Source organism: Dermacentor silvarum, chromosome 8 (genome assembly GCF_013339745.2).
Source record: "Dermacentor silvarum isolate Dsil-2018 chromosome 8, BIME_Dsil_1.4, whole genome shotgun sequence".
In the NCBI taxonomy this organism is placed as follows: Eukaryota; Metazoa; Arthropoda; class Arachnida; order Ixodida; family Ixodidae; genus Dermacentor; species Dermacentor silvarum.
This window is the reverse complement of record NC_051161.1, coordinates 10,040,525-10,055,874: the sequence shown is the minus strand read 5'-3', so window position 1 is coordinate 10,055,874 and position 15,350 is coordinate 10,040,525. Positions and strand designations below refer to the sequence as shown.

Below are 15,350 nucleotides of genomic sequence, written 5' to 3'. Positions count from 1 at the left end.
AAACAAACAAGCCCATATTGGCGCTTGTTTGTTTTGCCCCTGTTAGTGGCATTTGGTCAGGAAAAAGGAAACGATAGTGTAGAAATTCGGTTTGATGCAATTGCAATTTCACGAATTGTCCGCGTGCAGCAATAGCCCCAGTCAGGCCCATTCGTCGCAGTGTACATGAGTCTATGTAGTACTTTCTTATTGAGGACATAAACGGGTTAGCTTTCGCGAACGGACTTATTGCACTGATTTCACTTTTGTATCAGTGTAACACCTTACTACCGCAACATACGCGAAACTTTCACATTGAACGAAAGTTCGGCTTGCACCGCAAGTCAATCACAAGAGTCGTAGATTATATGCCACTTTACAAGCTACCCCTAATTAGAAAGGTATAATTCCATTAGCAAAATTAAGGCGCATCAATAACGCGAAGCTTGAGGATCACACAGAAGGTGTTAGGCTGGGACCTTCCCGCTATCCTTACGCACGTACCCTTTGATGTTGTTACTGTGAAGGCGGGTGGAGAGTCTGCGTTAGTCCGGCCGTGCTCCGTCGCCTGGGACTTTGTCTGTGCGCGCACTATTTTCGACGTGTCTCCTGGCTAGCTTAGAGGCCACCCCTAGCTTCTATAGCAGTGCACGCTTTAAGTGTCCCAAAGTACGAGATACACGCGCCGCAATGGGGACAGCACCGGTCGACGTCCACCGCTGCCTGACTTGACGACGTGGGCGACAGATTGACGTGTTTCTCATTAACCGCACGCTCTCTCTCTCTCTCAGGGGCTTCTGTGTCAGGCAGCCACGAGCCCTGGCGCGTTTCCCGTAATTACTGCAGAGCCAAAGGGGTGAAAGAAAGCTGCCGCCAATCGAAACGCTCGGCGTCGTCCCGGACACAAATAACGCGCTAATGCTCACCACCTCGAGCGCGGCAGCTGCAGGAGCGAGCGAGCCTCCCCCGGCATTTACTGCGCTGCTCATCAGGGCGCAACCTGTTACGGTGATAGTGAAATTCCGCGGTATATTAGAGACGATGAGGTGTGAAAATAGTGTCAATAAACTGGGTTTCCATGTGGGCCTGGTATGGAGGGCATTTCCCAAATTCATAGCATAGCTTTCCCGAAAGGCCGCTACGTTATAGTGCCAGCACAGCCGACATTATGTCCAGGGCTATTTGCGCAGATATAGCGCGCTGGGGGGCAGTTGTCAACGTGGGTCCTGTGATAGGGCAACATCCATAAGCTTTGAGAACTTACTGCTGGATTTCAAGGAATGACTTACTTGGACAAAAATGTAAAGAGTTGAAGGAAGTTTTACAAAGTAAAAAGAAACTACGGAAAAAAACGCGATATATATGGGGCTTCAGGAAGGAAGGAAAATAAGAGGTGAAAAGCAGAGAGGTTAATCAGGTTGAGTGTCCGGTTGGCTACTCTGCACAGGGGGATGGGGTAAGTGCGGAAAAGATTATAAAACAAGTAAATACTAAAAAAAAAGAAAAGAAAGAGAAAAAGGAACGCATCAGTTTGCACATTCTATAGTTAGGTGAGTTTAAAAGTACCAGCATCGCTTTGACACTTTATAAAACGGGATAGTCGTGATGGTTTCTTGCAATTATACGGCCGTAAAGATACATTTTCGCTTTTCAAGGTTTAAATGTCGAAAAAGTAATCGCGTCTCGCGGGATTGAATCCCGGCCACGGCGGCCGCATTTCGATGGGGGCAAAATGCGAAAACACCCGTGTACTTAGATTTAAGTGCCCGTTAAATAACCCCAAGTGGTCCAAATTTCCGGAGTCCCCCACTACGGCGTGCCTCATAATCAGATCGTGGTTTTGGCATGTAAAACCCCATAATTTATTTTAATTTAATTTTTCCTTCGTTCTACTTAGTATTACATAAGTTCCAACGCTTAGAAGGACATTTTCTTTCATTTAGTATCTTTTTTCTCAAGACAATTTATGAAGAAAATTATGTTTTCTTAACTCTGTGGTTTTACTCGTCGTTAAGTAGCCTTTTCTGTTTGTTTGCTTCTCCCGTTTCTGCTTAAGTTGAGTTACTGGCGTTCATTCTCAGCATTGTGCTGGAGGTAATCGTATAAGTTTTCCCTGATATCACCTCCTAACCTTTTCCCTCCCGAGCTCATCGGTATTGCTGTACGTACAAGTGCCGCTCCAGCTCTCAACCGCGTCCTTCCCTGCTTTGCTCTCTCCGTCTTCCACCTACTCATGTTGCCCCGATCTTTTCTTTTCCAAATTATTTACGGCGTTAAACCGATGTCAATCAACTACTCTGTCGTATTCGCTGTGATTTCTGGACGCTAACGAGGCTGCTTGGTCGTCGTTTGTCCTGCAGAGACCGGACCAGCGCCGTAGATGCAGATGCGTGCTCACCTCGCGCATTTCTTTATTTGGAGAAATTCCGTAGGCGGCTGTTTAGCGCTCTCTTCCTCCTCTTACACGTATACTGAACGAGTTGACTTACGCGCTTTGTGAGTGCGATGCCTCGGAGTCAAGAGCAGGTGGCAACAACAACAGGAGAGCGAGCCAAGGGGTACACCAGGAAGGCAAGGGGGGTGTTCGCTCATTCATCGGCTGATATGGGGGCAAAATAGCGGCGCGACATCGGGAGAGAGCTCGGGCCACAAGGGCGCCCTGTGGTGGCGCTCGCGGCTAAGAAGAATGGCTCCCTAACTACATTCTGCGACACAGCGTATCGATTATCCATCGGGCAGCGTTTCGGCCCAGCTGTGCTGTCGCGAGCGCGCTGGGCGAATGTGGCAACAGGGACACGCCCCCTCTCTTCCACCTTCTGTATCTCTTCCTGCTTAACCCAGGATCCCTTCTAACTTGCCTCCTTCTTCTCGCTCTCGTCGGCATCCTCTCACGCTCCTTCGACCCTTTTCTTCTGACACAATGCACGTCGACAAGTTGCGTGCACCGCATTGCCACTGGAACAGTGCCTTATGCAAGCACAAGAGCGCGCTGTTGCATTACTTCGATTTCTAGCAACACTAAGGCTTTCGTGGAATGGCTTTTCTTTTCTTATTAATGCTTGCGAAATCACTGGCAAAATGAAAACGCACGGAGAAAGCATTGTAGTGCGACAGGGTGCGTCAATTCAGACCACGTGGCCTGCTTTGTTTTTCCTGCTTCGTTCTTTCTTTTATTATTATTAACAATACTTTTGCCTTCCTGTACATACTTAGTCAGCGAGCGTTGCAAGTGCAACCGATGCCACATACGAACGCGAAAGTTAGCCGAGGCATTTCGTCACCTCGCCTATACTATTTCGTCTTCGGAAGAACCATTCTTCTTATATAGGACTGCCGGTACCTTATGCGTATGTATAGAAAAATAGAAAAAGAAAAATTGTCTACGAGAAACGCTGCTGCGCTTTGCAAGCGCACGTAGAACAAGACTTCGCGTCGTTTTTTTTTGTTTTTTTTTTATTTTATACGAACTAACAAGCCACAGGATGTCAGCACATGCAATATTCCGCAATTCTGCGATACCGAAACGGTGCCGCATAGAACAGCTTACAATTTCTGGCTAGAATCGTACTCAACTTTAAGCAGCGCGCACTCTGCTTCTCTCCCAATACCTTTACATCTTTTTTTTTTTTTTAATCTCTGGTTGCTTTATTTTGGGCCTTGTTCTTGTTGCGAGCAGTAGCTATGCTTTAGAACAATCGGGATTTTAGGTGCCGTGCTCTCTAAATCTGGCTCGCTCACGTAGAAAGAAGGAAAGAGAGAGATATTGAAAAGCTTCGAAACCTGCTGCGTTCATAGGCCACGTGTTCGTGCTTATAGAAGCAAGCAAAGAGGCCGAGGTGGCCTATCCACTGAAATAATTCTTGAACACCGTCGTTGTTTCCCTCAAGCCGTACCGTGTTTCTGCGCCCAGCGTTAATCTTGCTGCACGGCACTAGTAGATCAGAGAGCAGCCTTCTGATCTCCTTAGCGCGCGTCTCCTTACGCCTCGGCTGTGATACAGCGCGAGAAAACGAGATGCAAGCCCGGGGTACTTTGCCGTTCGTTGAGCGCGGTGGGTCGGGCACTCGAAAGGGAGAGAGGGAGAGAGCTGTAGGGGAAGAGGCACAGCGCGAGGGTGAAACTACTTTACTCATAGCCAGAATAAGCGTTGCATAAGGGCAGCGATGAAATACAAAATCGCTACGCGATGCCCCGGCAGTGCAGGCAGCTTCATCCATAGTGAGCTCACCCCTTCGGCACAGCGAGTCTGCGTCGTTCGGCATCGCGCCGTACCGACCGCGTCTACGCTCCGGCCCCTTAACGCTGCTGCAGTCGATGACTCTGACGTACAGCTGCCACCACTGTGTGTTGCTGCACTCTTTTTGCAGCTTATACTTGATGTTTTTTCCTCTATCGAATATGTAGCGCGGCGCTAAGGGGGTATGCCGGGCGGCTGCCGTTGCACGTGTGCTGCGCTTAACGTGCCCCCAGTCGCTTTTGCGAAACCCGATGCCCCTGTGAGAATCGCGAACGAAGAGCCATTTTTCAAGACGCTGCAAGCATCGAGACTTTAGTTATTTTTAAACTACTTTCTTCGATTGTCTGTGCACGGACGCTGTCACGCTCTAGAATACTGCTTGTTTTTGATATCACCCGCCGTGGTGCCGTAGCGGCTTTGGTGTTGCACTGCTAAGCCCGAGGGCGTAGGATCAAATCCCGGCCGCGGCGGCCGCATTCCGATGTGGCTGAAATGCACAAAACACCTGTGTACTGTGCATTGAGTGCATGTTAAGGAATCCCAATGGGTCAAAAGTATTCCGAAGTCCCCCTTTACGGCGTGTCTCATAATAATAGCGTGTTCTGGCATGCAAACCCGTAGAAAACAAATTATGTCACCAACAGCCGACGTGTAATATATAGTTCTCCGCGTACTGAAGTTCGTCGTTGCCTATTATGTATTCACAGAAGACATAAGATTCTGAATTGCTTTCTGAAGTCTCGAAAGCGCATAGTGTAATATGTTATTGTAGTCTATCACTTTCAAGTCTCGAAGAAACACTGCAAGAGGTGCGCAAATGTCGGTAACCTGCCAGCAGTGGTCAACGTCCTTTAGAAAACGCACTGGCTTCAGAACAGCGTCCCAGCCGTGAAACTGTTATATCGTCTGACTGCCCAGTTGTGTCAATACACGCAAATTCACCGTAAATCCTTGCTGTTTCGGGGACACGACCGGGCATTTGGGCAAGTAAAATCGAAACGAGGACCATGGAGTGTTCATAGAAGTACCAGACAATTCATGGAGTGCGTTTGGTACTAAAAAGAAGTGTTTCATTTGCAAGTTCAATATTTACGCCCTTTCCTACCCTGTTCTATACGCTGGTTTTCTCCGTTCATCTCGCGATGCGTTTTTCGAGAGTAATACATGACCTGCATACCTAGCATCTATAGTCGAGTTCAATACGAGCTGCAACACGGCGCCTGCTCTCGAAGGAGCTCCAAGACTGCACGCACGGTGGTGGTGACATGTACGGAAAATTGGTGTACTAAACACCGTTCCAGCTACGGGAATTTATGAAAACAATTTTTTTGTATGTGGGAGCCGCCATGCGCTCTTGGAGCCGATTCGAACACGGACCTCGTGTTGGAGCTCATATAGGAAGCGACTGTACTCTCGCCGAGAATAACCACGGTAATTATTAAAAAAAAAAAAAAAAGGCGGTTGTGCGCATCCTTTGAAACTTTTACAGCAAGACTAACTGCGCCTGCAGCTAGCAACGTCCCAAAATTGAAAGTGAGTTGTTCTTGGGTAAAAACTGTTTGGTGAACGAGAAGGAGCACAAAGGGGCCTATTCTAACATCACCCGAGGACCCATGCTTTAACCCGATTGCCGACTCGTTGTAGCGAAAGCAAACACAATCCTCCTCCGGTGATGCATACCGTGCTCTCCGTGCAGATGACTTTGTTGTCCCGGAGCCGAGCAAACACTCGTTCCCTGGCACCTTCAATTTCGACGACGCATTGAAATCCTTCCTGCAACGCAAATAGAAATGCAAAGGCACTCATTAACGGGTCTGCTCCGACAAAATTTTGCACTGGTTTCCCAATGTGAACCCGCGCAACTTGTCCTATTTTATCCGAAATGCTTCTATTTATTACTGGAGCTGGAAATTTCCTCTGCCTGCAATAGATTTTGTAAAACAAGCTGAAAACTGAAACAAAACAAAATCACGCCGTATATTGTCCATGTCTGGTCACCGACGCACCCCCCCCCCCCCCCCCCCCCGCTCCCCGAGCTATTATCTAAGCGTTGTAGCTAATATCTAAACGTACGAAGTAAGCGTCGCTAGCTCCGCAGCAGACTTAGACGCAGTGCTTTATACAATTCAATAACGTACATAGCATTTGCCTAACTTGGTTAACCAAGTTTAGCAAACTCAGCTAACATTACAGTTTGAACATTTCGTAAGGCGTCTTCATTCAGCGCCTTTTCACCTAAACGCACGTGAGTTTCGTCAAACACTTAGCTTCAGCTGAACGTGTCGATGGTCACAACAATATTGATTAAAAAAGAAGCTACACATTGAGCGGATCCAACACTTTGCCTGTTTTACCGCCTTTTTTTCCCCCTCTTGTAAATTTCTCGCTGTCGCTCTTCTTTTCTTTTTGCATGGTACAAGTAGCGCGGAGAAGCACTCTTTTGTTATAAATGACACGAAGGAGCCTAGAAGACGCCCCAGTATGCGACGCGCGAGAAATGCCATTAATCAAATGGCCTTTCTTTCCCGTTTCTAGTTCACCTACGGCAAAAAGTGTGAATAATGAAAGAAAGAAACATATAAGGACACATAGGGAAGATCGCACACAAAAGTGTTTTCCTTTTCTATGTGAATAAAGAAAATAAATGACTTCCTTCCAAACCATTAGCCCGGTTCGCCGCTCAGAATGAATCAATACCCTTGAAACAACGGCCGCATCAATTTAGGCTTCAAGGAACGCGACGCAAATGACAGGCCCGATGTCCCTGAACGCATTTGCAGGCTCTTCTCGTCATTGTACGCTTTCTAAAAGTGACTTTTCAGAAGCACTCTATTACGCATATTGAGTTTTCGATGGCGTAATGAAGCCGCATTGAGAGGGTTAGAGATGAATATGCCCCGTTCCCATTGTTCTTAATTGGCAGAAAATTTTAAACTTCCTTCACACTGAGTATTCGTGGAGAGAACATTCGCTTAAGAGGGCTTTATTGCTGCCAAGAGCAAACACCGGCAGAGGAAATATAGTGAACCAGGCGCTCGGAGGAACAGCCTACTTTTCATTTAGCAACATCACACTTGTAACCTTACAGTTTCTCACTATAACACCTAGAGGGTAAACTGGTCTATGCGAGTTTCTTAAAGGGCGCCGTGCCGTCATGGGAATGACGGGATATGTGTCTGCGAGGCTTGCGTTGGCTGGTGTTGAACGAGGCTTTGTCTAAAACGTGGATATGGCTACACACATATTGCGTTCTTAAAGTCTACATAAAAGGCTTTCATTCACCCATATTACGTCTGTCAATAAAGTTTACTCACCTACAATGCAGGATCAAGCAAAGAAAAGCAAAAACAGACGACAAGTTGTTCCAAAGCGAGCGATAATCTTGTCGTCTGCCCTCCAACTTTAGCGGCCAGCTGATACTTTTTACGTTTCATATAATTGTGCATCCAATAGTTAAGTCCTCAAAATTAAACAAACATGTTTTTGTGTAATAATAAAGCTAAAGCAGTTTTTTACGTGCTGTTTTAGCAGGAAATGAATCATTGTGACACACGGAACGGTGCTAGCCAGGAGCGTCTTCAAGGCTTTCTTAGCTCTCCGAGAACGATGCCAATCCGAAGTCACAATATACCGGCATTCCCTTGGATACCACAGCGCAGCAGCGCCAGTTTTCCCTCTAGGTAATATAGTGAGAAACTCTATGCTTGTAACAGTGGATAGTCGACTACGCAGTCGACTGTCGATTGTCATAACTATTCAGTAAATAAGCCTATTCACTTCAGTGTAGTAACCACGCCCGGCCCGTAGCTACGAGTTTCCTGTATTTGTCTAATTTTGTCTAGTCCTCCCCAGCCCCTGACGCGGCGGTTTCGTTTCTTACCCGTTTCCTTGCTATGACAGAGCATGCTTCATTCTTTCCAAGCAATACAAGTCTCATAGTAAGAAAAAAAGTAGTATGACACCTACAAGAAGAGACATTGGCCATTGTACGTATATTGTAAACGTGACCTCCTCCTTCTGCCTCGTTAGCTTTTGGAAGCGCTCGATATCTAGCGGCGTTAAATACGTGATACAGCGTTTGTATGAGTCTAGAGACACCATTCTCTAAAGCATTCTGCCTGCAGAGGTCGAATAAAGAGCGGTTGTTTTTGACGATGGGAAAATCTCCAGGACCGCGCAAAATGCCCCGTGTGTCTTGGTGTATTGCTTCATGGCTTATGTCTCTATCGCTTTCAAACATACTATCCTTTGCGAACTCGCCAAGGAATCTGTAGCGAGTGTGCGCGACAAAGAAAGTGTGTTACAGTTTTTTAAAGATTTTGGCAGCAGGCTTTGGATTGTGTGCCATCACTTGTTAACTGTTTACCGGAACTCGTCCTTGAGATGCTTTTTGTATCGCCACGGCTTTGTTCGTCTCAGGGTATTTTTATTCTTATCGCACGTCGCGGTGTAGAGGAGCATCTAATCTAAGTTTAATAATAAAACATAATATTGTTCGTAGGGTTTCAGGAAGGCAGCAAGATAAACAGAAACGTACCAGGGGTGTCAATATATTTCTCACTTCAACGGCGATTTCTTTGCGTGCCTCATGGGGGAGCAGAATTTCATCGTCGATGCTGAAGCTTGGACAATGCTGTCGACCCTTGATCAGCGAGTTGTGAGAGTTCTGCGAGAGATCACAAAATCTCGCAGTAAGTCATGTAGTAACAACATATTAGACAGATAAGAACGGGAACCCGCCAAGTATGCAGCATTCCTCCGTCCGAGACTTAGGTACTTGGAAAATTCTGCGCATGCTCGCATGCAAGAAGAGAGAGAAATAAAATCATATCCCTGCAACATAAAGGAAAATGCAGGAAAGAATGCATCATAATGTGTACAAAAGATAACAGAGGAAAAAAAGAAGGCAAGCGAGAACAGGGACAGAATTACTATGAGAGTACGCGACCGAGATGAGCTCGGAGTAAGAAGTATGATAAGCGCTAGCACCTATTACGTTACGTGTGCCTACGTTTCGAGAACTGCGGCTAGCAATAACCGTGAGTGTATTGGAGGGACCGTCATTTCCGTCGGATCAAGGTGCTTATCTAGAAGGAGGTCTGCGCCCGGATCACAGCGGAAGCATGGCGGCAACGGCCACTGTGACCTTCACCTAGCGTCACACCTTAATAGCGGCTCAGCCACACGTTCACATTGCATTATTCCGTGCTAATGGTACTGTCATCATTAGGTGCACTATACTATACTAAAGGGCGCATTTAATCTTGATATTCCACGAACGGGCTCGGAGAAAAAAAATGGCACCTTGAACGGTGCCATATGGTAAAAAATTGTCTTTCGCTTCGGTTCGTCCGTCTTAGCTAAGTACCCTGGTTTCCAATGGCCATTTCTTGTGGTTGGAAATTATTACGAATTGTTCAGTACTTTCGCTCCAATTTATATTTTGCATTGCCAGCACGGTGCTTACTTAGATGCCTCAGCTCGATTTCACACTAGATCAGGCACGTGTTGGCAGTGTTGGCTGCGTCAGCTGGCGTAACGTTTCATGCAGTTATCGCATTCTCTATAGGTTTCAAAACGAAGAAGTTGCTTGTTACTGTTTTGTTTTGTTCCCGTTTTGCAAGCATAGATTAGAATAAATTTAATAAGTTTAAGCTACTGTAGGCTGTATACCCCAAGAAAGAGCTTCTCAGCGGTCGTGTTCCAAAGACTGAACACTGGAGATTTATCTGCGGTCTAGATTTCTCAAAGGACTTATATAGTAAAAAGAACAAAAAAAAAAAAAAAAAAACGTACGCTTTCCCCGATGATGACACGTCGTGCACAGTCCGTAGCGTTGCTGGTGCAGAAGTTCTCGTGCAGGCACCAATTGCAGGGCCACGAGCTCATCACACAAGACTTGCACCTGAAACAACGACGAATTCTAGAGACCTTCAGTGTCGACAAGAAATTGCATGTATGTACAATAAAAACGTACGATTCCAAGGTGTCTGAATTATCGCGCTGCCTGCAGAATCTCATTTCTTTTTTTGCTCTTTATTTTTGGCAGACTTTTATTTTTATTACAACTTATTCGTCAACAGCTTTCAATCACGAGGCGCTAATCTAATGCTACGTGGTCAATAACGAAAATGGTCGCATGTAAGTGAAGTCATAGGAATGGAAGCCTCCTCCAAATACTGCCTTGGAGTAGACTGTAAAATATGTTTGCAGCTTCAGGTTACTGAAATTAACCTTACCGAAGTAAGCCACTTGAATGCTTTAATAGAGGATTAATAGGAGGTGTAGGGAAAAATATATACGGTGCTTGAAATAGAGACTATCTGCATAATCAGATTGTCTGTGTGCTGGATGCTTAACGTGCATGTGCCAGGCTGTCATTACGATTTATTTCCGACATATTAGGATGAATATCAGAACCTGATTTTTTTGTGACGTAGGCAAGCAAGATAAATATCGAAAGCACGTTCAGGTAATGTTCTCAAGAAATCACAAATAAAGTAAGATATTTTTTTTCTATTGTACAACCTCAGGTGTACGTACGTTTTGTGAACACTGCAGTCGAAGAAGACGAACTCTCTGTGAATGAAGTCGGTGTCGGTCTCACTGGAGCGCACAGCCAAGTCCACAATGACGTGGTCTGCTTGGAAAGATGAAAAAAAAAAGTTTGTAACGAAGGAATGAGTGGAACCATATCGAGGCGCGTTCTTGAGCCATGCGCCCCCCCCCCCCCCCCCCCCCTTGCCTCGATGAAATCTGTGTATTCACGCGTAGGCAAAAAAAAAAAAGGACAAATACAAGGAACGATAGACCTTTCAATAAATTACAAAATAATTCTTCCGTGAGTTGTGACAGTCTTTAGGAGGTTGTATTCTGGAATTGTTGGTGCAGGCACTGCTACGCAGGCGCTAACGAGCAACAGTTTCTTTTTTCTCAACACCGAGTTACAGTACGCATGTACGTACACCCGTGAGCAAAAGTATACGGACCACAGGGGTCGCCGAGAAAACGGAATTTCTTCGTAATTAACAAGCATAAACTGGAATTGATGAGTACACTGAAACGATCGCAATGCCAAGTTTGAACTGCAGTCCTTAATTTCAAGTTGCGTTCATAGGCCCAGGAAAAAAATAGGCTTTTTCGCGCAACCCCTGGTCCGTATATTTTTGCTCACGGGTGTACATGCACGCAGCCTTCCCTGCAGCGACCTAATATGGCGCCGTTAGATGGAAACGTTTCATTAGTAAACACCAGTGTATTAAACAAAGTACGACAGCAGAAACAAGACACACAGAGTGATGACTTATAAATGATTTATGGGCACAGAACACACCTTGCGGGTAGATATTGCACAGTATGTGTGTTATTTACCAGCGAATAAGTTGTAAGTCAGCGCTATCTGTGTCTGTTTTCCTTGGTAGTTCATTGTCTAATGAGCTGTGACATATTAGTAACAACCAACTACTTCTAATTTCCGTTTTAATGTAGATTTAAAGGTCAGCATTCGTTAGCAGAGACAAACACAAAGCGCAAAACTCGTAACTTTGTTCTTCCTTTTTCACGTAGGCTACTCATGATCCTATCTTCTGACACGCGACTGCAATAGCATGGTGGTGTTCTCTTTTATCAATAAATAGATAATCAATAATTTAAGCATCATGTGCATTCTGCGATGTTTTCCGTGATGATTTATATTGTGATGTTATCTGATATATGCAAACAACAGTCTATTCTCCTTCAGCTGCGGCATTTAGTGGGCCTTGGCTTAAGTCAAATAAAGTTCTTAAGATACGTCTTTTAAAGACAGAAAGCTGGCCAAATTGGATAAGGGATTCATGGTGAGGAAATGGGCAGGCGTGCAAAACAAGAACAGCAATAGTTGGCGTCTGCGTCGTCCTTCTCGTTTTTCCTGTGTCCGTGTTTTGCACGTACGTCCTCTGTCCATGCGCTACTTTAGGCCTAATAGTTTAGCGGCAATGCTGAACCATCTTTGTGCGCGCTGCATATTCTCGTTGCACACGCACCTCTCCCTGGCGAGATGGGTGGTCTAGCCGCAACCAGCGGCGACATGCAGGCGAGGCCTAAGTGCGTAACGCGTGCTTGAATCGGGGCGCTGCTGCCGTACACGCAGAGGTAGTGCGCACCGTATGGAAGCTGCGGTAGCTGGTTGATCACCAGGTCCACCTGCAACAGGAACGCGCATATGTACTTAGTGATAGTTAGTGTAAGGCAAATTAAGCTGCTGTTTTCTGCCTCTGAGGCTATACACTGAACGCAGATTAAAAGACAAGGATTTCTCTCGTTATATCTCAACCACATCGCAGCATTGACCCCTGTCACTTGTTTTCTAGTTACTCATGTACAGATGGCGTTAAATGTTTATGGACCGTGGGATTTGCGCACCACAACCGGTAAAACAGTATGTTTTACCGGTTATGGTCAAGAACAGCTCGTTCTCTCGTTCTGTCGTTCTCTCTTACAGGCTAGAAGTATGAAATCAAAGCTGCGTGCCAATACTGCGCAAATAACAATGTTTTTCTTAGACGCCATACTTTGCATACTTTTGGTGCTGACTGTGCGAGCTTCCACACCATTAGGAAGCCGCTCACAGCCGTGGGAGCAAAAGTAGAGCATATATATATATATATATATATATATATATATATATATATATATATATATATATATATATATATATATATATAGTAAGTAACCCGCAGGCGCAACGTAGAACCTAGACCAAGGCAGCCTGCTCTATCTAGTTGGGTCACTCGGATACAATTATTTTCAATATTGAGTTGTGCAGCCCATCGGGGGCGCTCATTGAGGAGCAGTGACCTGACGCTCCTACTTGTCTCCTGTGAATTGAAGTCCTCAACTAAAATAGTCCCGACATTTAGTAAAATACATCCACTACCAGGGTAGCAGTGGATATTTCTGTCGATTGGCGGTGCTATCCGCGCGTTTCACAGAACACCAAGAGCTGCGATTCAGGCGCAACTCGTGGACACGGCTGCAAGTTACTCCGTGCTACCCGCTACGGGTCATTACAAACTTTGCACTTAACCAAACTCAAGAGCGAGGGACAGCGGAATGGGCAAAGATGATTAGTGGCAGTCCCTCGGCAAACGTTTCACCACGTCGGTCGTAACTGTGTGCTTCTGCGCGAATCTATTAAATCTGTACGCGAGCCTGTATACGTTCAAGTGCGCACACAAGTCAGGCGACAGCGCTGCACCGCCAAAGAGATGATGCGGAACGAGCCCGTTGTAAGTAAGACGTCCGCGTGCGCACGAGGTCGTGGAAGTGCGCGTCTTCGGACAGTTTTATGCACGCCCGAAAGGGCGCCGTAACCCGGTACGCTTCTCGTGGGCGAGCCCGTCCTTTTCATTAAAAGTCAGGCAAGCGTTTACCCTTTGGATGTCGTTCTCTCGCTCTCTGCTGCGTAGAGCAACGTGCCGTGAACATCCACAGAGGGGGAAAGGCGAACCGAGTCAAGGAGGAAAAGAGGGTGGTGGGAAATGTGAGGGATGGAAAAGGGGAAAGGGGGCCGAAGCTTATTGCAACTCTGTCTGCATCGGCGGCAGTGCTTCCGTATATGGCGCCGCCAGTGTCATCCTCATCTCCGGGCGTCGGCGGGCGCTCTTCGTCCAATCAAATTCGATTATGCACGCTTTTGCGAAACTGTCACTCCCAATTAAGGGTGCTCGCCGGCGCGGCAGCGAGCCTCAAGCCTAGCCACACCGAGCCATCAGTCCTGGGCGGCGCGGATCGGAGCGCCCCGTGCTGCAGAAGAGCGTTACAAGCTCTCTTGCTCGAGCGACGCGTGGCTGAGTGAGCGAAACAGCGAGCGCCTTTTCTTTCTCTCATTTTCGTTGCGGAGGTCGCGCCCTCCTGCGTGCCGTGTGCGAGAATAGGGAATGTAGCTCGCGAGTCGCGAGCGCAAAAAGGGGAGGCCCGGTGAAAGAGTTAAAGGACAGGCAGGATAATTCTTTCAATAAGGCCTTCCTCTTGCACGCTTGTCAGCGTCAGACATGGCCCTGCCGCACAGATTAGTGCATTTTATCTTGTGTTTTTTTTTCCCTGCTCTTCTTCAGAGCTTCAGTTGGCGATCTTTCGGCAACAGAATTCTTGTTCGTACAGGAGTGCCCCAATTATGCTGGATACTGTTGGGCTCGACGTTTCCACTGCAATCCTTCGCTTTAGTTCGCATGCATGTTAGTGCTTACGCTAAGAGCAAGAGCTTCAATAAATTCCTATTTTTTTTTTTTTGCATTCAATTTGGACGGTTTTCTGACGTGGCACAGTACGTTACTTTAATGCGTGTTTTGTCAGCTGGGTCGAAGCAGATCTTTTTTTATCCTTGATTAGTGGAACTTGAAACAGTTGTTTGAGTAATCGGTAGAGCCACATATGCTAGTCGAATACGGATAGTAAGTGTCATTGTAAACTAACGTGGAATATTCCTGCCCGCTCCACGTTTTATTTTTGCTCCTCCCTATTGCTATGGCTCTGTGGGAGCGCACAGTTTCGGCTCAGTTAGTTTCGGTTCCGCCTCCGGCGTCTGGCAACCACGAGCGGCTCCGGTATGCCACCAGAGGGCGCGGGTAAAATAAACATCGGATCAAGTTACGCGCGGACGTGGAGAGCAGACCAGACACTTCCGAGGCTAACAGACGCGCTCGTGGGGCTTCTGTCACGTAGTCATGTATACCTGTTATAATAAATAGTTCAATAGTTCAATGTGACCACATAATTATCCTCTACTCAAGGTTTGATGCTCCTGGTTCTTTATCAACGGTATTCCGAACACTGAACTTATTTTACACTCACTAGAAGTAATCTTAATATTGGCCTTGGTGTTTCCTCAAGTTAATGAGGTGTGTTAATTATCATCGCAATAATTACGAAAACATTTTAATTCAGATCTGGACATGGTAACAGCAACGCATTCTTACAAACGCTAGAAAAGCAATAATAACTAGTCTCTGCGGCCAACAATAAAAACAAAAACAAAACATGCGTAGTCCCTCGCGACAATCTATTCAAGTATCGGCGGGTATAAATATTTGCGGGCACTCAAGTATAAGTGCGATTAAGTACCGAATGACGTTATTCACCGTTCACAGTGGTT

At 46.2% G+C, this 15,350-nt stretch overlaps 1 protein-coding gene across 1 annotated transcript in view; it reads right to left on the bottom strand.

Moving 5' to 3' along the window:
• LOC119460608 (plexin-B-like) overlaps nt 1-15,350 on the bottom strand; it is a 213,812-nt gene that overhangs the window by 66,785 nt on the left and 131,677 nt on the right. The window contains exons 10-14 of the mRNA XM_037721629.2: nt 12,241-12,400; nt 10,760-10,856; nt 10,013-10,121; nt 8,754-8,882; nt 5,897-5,989 (exon numbers count right to left, since the gene is read on the bottom strand). Coding sequence (XP_037577557.1) covers nt 5,897-5,989; nt 8,754-8,882; nt 10,013-10,121; nt 10,760-10,856; nt 12,241-12,400 — 588 coding nt within the window. The remainder of the gene's footprint in view (nt 1-5,896; nt 5,990-8,753; nt 8,883-10,012; nt 10,122-10,759; nt 10,857-12,240; nt 12,401-15,350) is intronic.